The sequence below is a fragment of the Dermacentor silvarum genome, chromosome 3 (assembly GCF_013339745.2).
Source record: "Dermacentor silvarum isolate Dsil-2018 chromosome 3, BIME_Dsil_1.4, whole genome shotgun sequence".
Lineage (NCBI taxonomy): Eukaryota > Metazoa > Arthropoda > Arachnida > Ixodida > Ixodidae > Dermacentor > Dermacentor silvarum.
Genome location: NC_051156.1, coordinates 157,042,202 through 157,051,438, shown reverse-complemented (window position 1 = coordinate 157,051,438; position 9,237 = coordinate 157,042,202). Strand labels below are relative to the sequence as shown.

At 42.7% G+C, this 9,237-nt stretch overlaps 1 protein-coding gene across 1 annotated transcript; it reads right to left on the bottom strand.

Annotated features, from left to right (window-relative positions):
• Window positions 1–385: 385 nt before the first annotated feature.
• LOC119444930 (uncharacterized) lies at window positions 386–6,293 on the bottom strand. Its single transcript, XM_037709268.2, has 3 exons — window positions 6,282–6,293; window positions 2,258–2,583; window positions 386–1,266 (listed from the first exon to the last, which is right to left on the bottom strand). The coding sequence occupies exons 1-3, from the start codon at window positions 6,291–6,293 to the stop codon at window positions 933–935; spliced, it is 672 nt and encodes a 223-aa protein (XP_037565196.1). The 3' UTR covers window positions 386–932.
• Window positions 6,294–9,237: the final 2,944 nt, after the last annotated feature.

Here is a 9,237-nt window from a genome sequence, read left to right as displayed (position 1 = left end):
TAATCTATGTTCATATTTGATTATGTCATACCCTTGCATGTACTAGTGATCGGTCGCCAAACCTTTAGAGTGGTTGGCAGGCGCTGAAATTAACAATAAACGACAAAAAATCGGACATGCAGTCCCCGACTGACTTTCACCAGCGTCGGGGATGTGCCGGAGCAGCAGCCGTTGATGGTGGATCGGCCAGGACGGCAGCGTGGAGGAGTGAGGCCCGACATACTTATTTGGAAGGATATAGACAGAAAGCATGCTGAACAAAGTGCATTGCAAGTGTTTCAAATTTCTTCGCACAGTTTCCTAACCCTCTTATTCGTGACCTGGAGAAAGGAGCGATGATTTCACAGCAACTTTTCAACATCAACAAATTCGAAGTTATCATCATAGAGATCATCGCACTTGTCCGCATACGGGCACCTCTGCTGTGAGTACTTCCTCAGTTGGTTTGAAGTGGTGAAAACGCTTCGGCGGGCCCAATGCTGCTGCGAAGCGCATTACATTCCCAAATAAGGCCTTTATTAACACGAAAATCGGATATAGTAGAACAGTTTTGCACAAATACAAAAATTAAAAACGGCTGTCAGTTCCTTCCCCTTGGTTCACTTGGATGACAACGAAAAAAAAAAATATCGTAAAATGTCCGGCACCCATGGCAAGCGAATTGTCAGAAGCGTAGTCTCAGGGGCTAGTGACGTACTGACCGCGTAAACTAAATTTTATATTCCTGATCAACACAGTTGTCTTAAGTAATCAAGCCGTATTTTTTGTTCTCTAACAATCACTTTGCTCAATAAGCCCTTTTAAGCATTCTAAATAGTTGCAGAAGCATACAATGTGGTGGACCGGTCGTGGTGAATTTGAATGTTTGGAAGGTTGTTGGCAGCGGCGAATGAAGTTAGGGCGTAAGCTCGAGGTTAAAGATCGATTGGTGCTCAGTCTTCCATGGCAGCTTGACGCTTGTCGAAGCCTCCAAAGTCTGTCCTATCAATTTCGTCAAAGTTACGCTTGCGGAATCCATCGAAACCAGTCCTGTCAATTTCGTCAAAATTACGCTTGCGGAATCCCTCGAAACCAGTTCGGTCGATCTCGTCAAAGTTGCGCTTGCGGAATTCCTCAAAGTCAGTTCTGTCAATTTCGTCGAAGTTGCGCTTGTAGAAACCCGGCCATCCCGCGTGGTCAATTTCGTCGAACTCGCCGTGGCCGTAACCACGCTTGTAAAGAGCAGCCTGGTGTCCGCCGAGCGTCAGCCCGTTCAGGTAGTCGAACCTGCGAGTGACAGTACCGTGGTGGGTAATGCAATCCTCCCTTCAAATACCGCACAGCACCATACTCACCAAGCTTCTCTCCTCGTGCACAAGTATACCCCGACAAAGCACTCTTAACATTCAGTTTGAATGATTTAGTATCATTAAGCACTTTCACCCGAGGCCCATTCGACCTATTAAAGCGAAAAATGTTTTTTTTTATTTATGAAGTCGGTACCTTGAATTCACAGGCCACTTCCACTCCTACAAGTGTAACCGAGATGGATAATCAAATGCTACACAACTAAATGCGACCCGGACGTACTCGTTCTTTGTGCAATGTTTACGTTCTGTGCCCCGCACAAGTCGGTACATTAATCTCGTCCGAAGATACTGTTTTTGGGCTACATCGTTCCGACGAAGCGATTTCGCTATGACTAAGGGATGTATGATGGTTGTCGAGGGAAGAATAGAGACAAGTGGTATGTGCACAGACATGTGCAATCCATGTGTAAATACATTTAAAAGTTATGTGCCCCTTGTGCAAAAAGTAGCATTTACCAGTTCTGGAGGAATGACCAAGAAAGGGAGCATGCCAAAAGGCACTTACATAGTTGCGCAAGAATGGCGTAAATCAAACATAATTTAAAAAAATAATATCGAAGGAACTGGTTGATAGCATACATTCCTATATAATTCCTATATTCCTATATAATTCGGCATATGTGCTTGGATTTTGTATCGTGACTTCATTTTTTATTACGCAGAACACAGGTTCCCTCAATTCCACGCTATTTAAGTCGGTTTTCCGCCCTGTCAGGCGAGATACCGGCACACCCAGGCAATACCTTCTACAGGTAGCCAAGGAAACCTTCGCTTTAACAAAGCTGGTTTAAATCATATACGTTACGGTGTAAGTAAAGTATAGTGGTAAGAATACGTAAACTCAAAAGGCAAGGAGAGGGCCAGAGAGGAAAAATTCGCGGTTGAGTACGTGTGCGTATGGTGCTTACGTGTTGGCCGGAACACGTCTCCGCAACAAGCCGTCCGCCGTGCGTCGGTAAACGTCCTCCCCGCCAGTCTTGCCCAGGCCTCGTGCAGCTGCCGATCCGAGCGAATTAGAAGCGACTGCTCTCAGCACGTGCGGCAGCATCAGCGAGCGGAGGAGCTCGGCCTTGCCGGCCGACCGCCGCAGCTCGCCGCCGCTAAACTTGTCCAGGTGTCCGCGGCCTCCGATATTGCCGAGGTACTGGCCACTGTTCCGCTTGCCCAAAGTTCGCGCCGCTGTGAAAGGCGACAAAGATGTGGGCCCGCTAACTGGCTCGTTACCACCAGCCTCCTGGAAAATGTAATGAGGGCACGAAATTATAGGGGCAGCAATGGCCGCAGTTTATGAACGACATCCTAGTGATATCCGTGAAAAAAAAAAAAGAAAGTGAGATCACTGTGTGGCGCCAAAATAACAAATGAGACTTGAGCTTATTGGCAAAGTAAAAAACAAAATAAAGAAATCAAGCAAGCAAGAAAGAACATTGAAAGGAAAACAAACTGCGTAGGAAGCAATAGGAAACAAATTCTAGCTGTGGCGTAAAATTGAACGGTGTTGTTTTACGTAGTGCAATTGTTCTACGTGGTAGAAGCGCAGTTCTTGTACTGCGTAAAACAATTATCCAGTAATCTATTGTAGTAACAGCTGTAAAGTGTGCTACACTACACCGTCTATAGTTGGAGTATATGAGGCATGTTGTTGAAAACAAAACGTTTCCTGGCGTATGCATAAAAAAGAGTAAGGGAGAATCTTTAGGTGAGGCCTCTGTCATGCAGTACACTCGCTATGCGTAACGTTGGCGTTTACACATATGATCGTATGAAGCTTAAAATAGACTGTGTACAACTTATTCATTCTGTGCCCAATAGCTTTTCTTGTAGTACATTACGCGCATACTCTTCCTACAATGTTGCTCGTTGGGATTGACGGTACGTGTGAAATAAATTACCTAACTAAATATGCACTAACAAGTACATGCTGTACAGCGCTGACATAAAAGGCCACGCCGCTCAACTATATTGCAATAAGATGCAAATGTTATAAAGAACTACTTCTAAATGTAGAGCAAAACAAAGTACACATGTCGTAGCTTCACACAATGCATGTATACAAGAACCATCAATATAAAGAAACGGAAATATAAATACACAATCTTTGAAAACACAGAAATCAACACCGCAACTGATTTCACAACAACAATGCTTCCCCAACCTCACATTGGTTACATATTGCTAAACACTTATCATTTCTGGGGTTATTCCGGACTCATTCAAAGACAGACGAACTTTAAATTGTAGCATTTGTTTCCGAATTTGAGTTCTGCAGAAAGTAATGGCGCAGTGTTCTTCGTGACGCCGAGGGTAAGAAAAAGCATTGTTTTCCAGACAAAAAAAAAAAAATGTTGAATAGAGTAGGACGACCAACAATAGTGTAAATATCAGTAACGTTTGAAAAGTGTAAGCAAATACAAAATCTGGCACATGTTAATTGTATATTTCACAAACTGCTGGGTGTCACACAAATGTGACAAAAAAAAATGTTGAGTAAAGTAGGACGACCAACAATAGTGTAAATATCAGTAACGTTTGAAAAGTGTAAGCCAATACAAAATCTGGCACATGTCAATGGTATATTTCACAAACTGCTGGGTTTCACAAATCATTACATATATATAAAGCCATTCACGATGCATACGGTTGCAGTGGTACTTAAAATATTCATCATATATGACGCTATAACATTGTATGACTATTGGCCGCGAAATGCAGCAGTGTCGCCGCCTTGCAGGCACTGGACGAACCACGTATAGTGTGGATTGCACCATGCGTCGCCTGCTACGCACTACTTGTTCTGATGTGCGTGTACGGCGTGCATACATTTACCACTTAAACTGGCAGCTCAACAATACTGTTAACTTAACAAACACGTCTGCAAAAACTTGGCAAATCTAAATATTCGTATGTACCTTTATACTTACCTTAATCTAGCTACCTGCGAGAGGTTACGCTACCAGATGCCGCTACGATCATTTCGTTTTGTCTCGCAAAGAAATCTTGGACTGTTGAACTTCAATTTGCCGCCACAAAATGAAAGCTTGGATGGGTTATTATTGAGTATCCCGTTTGACACGGCATTCTCTAGACGCAGGGCTTCATAACAGTGAGTTAAAAGTTGGCTAATATACTTTTCTTTCCCCTTTATTTTGCCGTTCTTAGCTCAACCCAAGACAGTGGCCACGATTATCTGAAATAAAACAACCTAATGATGTAAGCTCCTCCAATAATTACAACTCTGTCGCATTGCTGTCGTGCGCTTAACCATGCAAGGGTGATAAAAATCACCTCGTCTGTAGCATCGGGGCGATCTTAGTAATGTACGGTGTTGCTAGTTGCCTAGTTAATTTCATTACCTGCTTGCATTTCACAACGAATGAAAATGAAAGAAAAGGGGGATGTATACGTACAATTGGTGATGTAGAATGCTCAATAACTTGCAACTTGGCCTTCTTTGTACACGAATACATACTTCTTCAAAGAATTAGAAGATTTGCAGATATTGCGGTATTAATTACCTCCCGCAACAAAAAAAAACAGTGTTGGCAGAAGGCAAGCGAAACGCACATAAAAACATGAGAGAAAATCTCGAAACCAACACTGTGTGGCTGAGTGCGAGTCCCACGTCGAATGACAGTTTTAGTTTTTTTTTTCTGCAAAATAGAAATCATCTGTGCATTTCGTACCAAATCGTGGCCATTGGATGACACTATTGCAGTGGGCGCGTATTATTATGCAGTCGGGTGAAATTGTTCAGAGAGGAAGGCGGCCGTGTACATTTGAATGCCCCCCGTCGACCGCCTATCCACACTAAACGGGGCGACGGTGCTGCCACCTGTAGTTCAATCTCGCGGGGAATACCGGTAAGAATATTGATCACAAAGGAACTGGAGTACGAAAAACTTCGTTCTCCACACCTTCGCGTTCTTCTATGCGTGCACAATGCTGTACTGCCACCGCGTCGATCAGGCCATAAACGCTTCAAAATAAGCAAGAAAAGATGATAACGCTATTGCCAAGGAAAGTGGAACTTTTGCGGAATTTCTTGAACCTGCTTGATTTTTATAGAATGCAAAACTTTTCTAGATAGTGTGAACAAATTATCATTTGTTCGCGATACACCTGCGTCCTAATTCCGACAGCCTTTCATTCATACGTGTTCTTTGTCTTTGGCAGTTCGCGTCGGTTAATAATATGTCCAGCATCAAGATTGGCTGGAATTTTCTCTCGCGAATAATTTTAGCGTAAGAGCGTTTTGCGAATACGGGTCCCCTTTTTTGCGAAGAGACCATCCGTTTAATGAAGCCGAGAAACAAGTCATATAAATAAATGAAAACGTTAGCGCTTCTCCTGTACTATCGCTGGATAGAGAAGCCATTCAGGTGTGTACGACGCGCGAACACCCCTGACGTCGTTCCCACGGGCATGAAGCGAATCGACTGTCGTCTAGGCAGCACTACGCAACACACCCGCTGATGACGGAGAGAAGGAACGATCCTTAGCTTGAAGAACAAACAGTAGCGCAAATGACAAAAAAGAAACTACATGGTAAATTATGTTGTACTCGACGCACACCAGGTGAAGTAACCCGGCTGTGATGTAGCTTGCTGCAGCAGTGACAGCATGTGTGGATGCCTGACCTTGCGGCTTCATCTTAGGCTGTGCTGAGTGCTTGTTTGATTATCGGGTATGCTCGTTACGGTCGCGAAAGGGCAGAGAATAGAAACAGGTGCATCGCTCACACGTTTCCCGCGAATACAAGGGTTCACCGCTAGCAACGCTGTGCTTCGTGTTATCTTTTTTATTCGGTTCATCGTAAGGCAACCCTTCTCTTACGAACTAGAGATACGTTTTCTCACACGTACGTGCATGTGAGTGGATATATGTTTACGTTGTTCAGGCTGTTCATAGAAAGATGAGCCGATGTGTGCTTACACTCCCATTCATCTTCCGTGCTGCTTGTGAGGATGTTCGAACAGGACACACAGAGGAAACCAAGATCGCTTTTGCCACTCTACCGACGAAATAAAGGGGTGAAGATACGGACGTGTACAAATGAAAGGGGATTCGCGAAAAAAGTAGTAATAGATTGTGGCTTGTCTCCAAAATAGCGAGAAGAAAATCGAAATAGTCTTATTCTGATAGTTTAAGAGCTCTTTGCTTTGCTCACTTGTGCCTCACTTGGTAACATTAGTGATCTGCGTAAAGATAAAAGAATAACGGACCTTTCGATCATGGTCGATTGATACATGAACACTTGCATGGGTCAGGTTCGTGGCAAGAGGCAACTCGAAGTGGTGAATAGAACATCCAGCTGTCTTCGTACTGTGGCAACTGCCGTTGACTGACTAACATAAGCCTCATCGCGATTCACAGCAGGGACATTGTGGATATATTCAAACAAAAATGGATAAGCTTACCCAAGGTGGCGGCCAGCCGACCAGACGCTAAAGACAGGCGTACAAAACACGGAGACAAGAATAACGAGCATGACAACACAAACGCTTCAGTTTTGTAATCACTGTTTGTATAGCTCGGCTTGTTCACCTTGTGCCTGTGTTTTGTACGCCTGTGTTTCTGTACCAATAACCACTACCAATCGTATGAACTTTCTGTCGTTGAAATTCCATTTGCAGATGAGGCTGGAAAAACGCAAGTGACACCACCTGCTAAACGGCTTGCTTGCGGTCAAAATACTGGCATTCATCACGATGCGGAATTTGAGTATGATTTGATTTCATTTATATGCCCTTAGGGCCAAGGGCCTGGGAATCACATAGAGTGGGATAAGTAAATATATTTGGACACAAATTGCAAGAACATATAATAATAATAATAATAATAATAATAATAATAATAATAATAATAATAATAATAATAATAATAATAATAATAATAATAATAATAATAATAATAATCACAATAATAATACTAATAATTATAACAATCATAACAACAAATAAACAGCGCAGCAATTGATTTTTCTTTCCTTTTTTTGTAATACAAGATGTCTAGTAGCACAGTGTATTGCATAAATACAATAATAGAAGACAATGATACTATACAAATACTAAAATGGAATAAATACAAGTAAGCAATTCAAATCAGTACAATCTCATAAATGACAGCAAAAAAGTATGCAGCAGATCCAACGAGTTGGAATATATATTTAACAAAGCTTTGTGTGGGCGCATAAAGAGTCGGAACCGAATGACACGCACGCACGCACGCACGCAAGCGCGGGCGTGCAAAAATTATACCCAGCCTTTTGTTAAGCGGAGTTGCTGACTACAAGAGAGTATGACGGACGGCTTGAACGTATCATGGTGTCAGAGACAGCATGCGGATACGTACGTAGCGCAATTCAAATACATTGTATCCACGAGAAGCGTTTACTTCCTCATTACCGTGCAGCTGCGGATGCGTGAAGGAGAGCGCCATCTGGTAGTGGTGGAAGGAACCCACCGCCACGCGCGGCGCGTGTTCTCCGCTGTGATTGGTTGGTCTATACGGCAACAGAACAGTGAGGTCACAGCCACGGTCACGAAACCCGACGAGTTTCACAAAAAAAACTTTGCTTTTAAAACAGAACATTAGGAAGCTTTAAAGTTAACGAATGGTTTCCTAAATGTTTAATATAACTGAAGCTTTGTTCATAAATATTTGTTAGTAGAGCCGATTGAAAAGTGGATAATTTTCTGAAATTGGCCGTGGCTTGTGGCGGGGCGTTCCACTCGTTTCTTGTCAAAATAAAAGGTAAGTGTATATATTTTTTAGTACGACCAATTATTGAGTAAACATTGTGCACGTGGTCAGTGCGAGCGGATACGTGAGGCTCTGGGTGAATTAAAGTAGGGGGGAAGATGTCTGTCACTACCATTAGGGCTCTGAAGAAAAGGTGAGCGAGAAAACACTCTTTGCATAGCGAGAGGTAAAATGCTTAGTTTTCTTTTTAGGGATGACACCCTTTGACGATATGCATGTTGTGGCTTTGTTTTGCATTGATTCTAGCATGTCAGTAAGGTAGACTTATTGGGGATGCCATATACTATAAGTGTACTCTAATAATGGTTTGATTAGCGAAATGAATGCCTCAAGTTTAGTGTCTGCATTCAGCAAGCATAGGGGCGTTTCCAAACAGCAAGCTCTCTAAAGGCTTTGCTAGTGATCAGTATGAGCAATCCATGCTAGGTCATAATGGAACATGATCCATCGCACTTAAACGAGAAAATTGTTTCACTAGAGGAATCTTAATAATGCATACATAATGCAATAAATTGGGGCCGGGACAAAATCTGAGGTGTTTAGTTTTCTTGATGGTATGCTACGATGAACTTCATTCAGGTAGTGCAGATCAAGCCTTAGGTTGACGCAGGCGGTTCCCACGTCGGGACATTAAGGTTTAACCTTACCGCCGTGTCGTGGGCCTTCTGGACGGCCTGTACTTGACCGAAAAGAACTCCACTGTGAAGCACTCGCCGCCACCAGTCTCTTTCCTTGTCACAGTCTGTGAAAGCCACAGGACACTGCCAAAGTATATGATCCAGAGTAATGATGTCATTACACTTCTCGCAATTGATTGGTACCTTTCTTTTGGATATAGCTTTCCAATAATTCTTGATATGGCTTTCATTTGTCGCTCGCTGCACCACTCTGAAAGTGTCGGCAAGTCATTTTGCACTATTATAGTGTCATTTAGGTCTGTTATTTCTTTGTATATTACGCTCTTGGGCAAGAAGTCAATCGTAAGTAGGGAGAAAAAGATGAAAGCTAGGAACGAGAACATAAGCATTACTTAAACCACACTAAATAAAGGAAACTGCGAAGAATATTAGGACATGTGCATATCAGAACAAATGTATTCGAAGTATCAACATAATTATAAAACAAA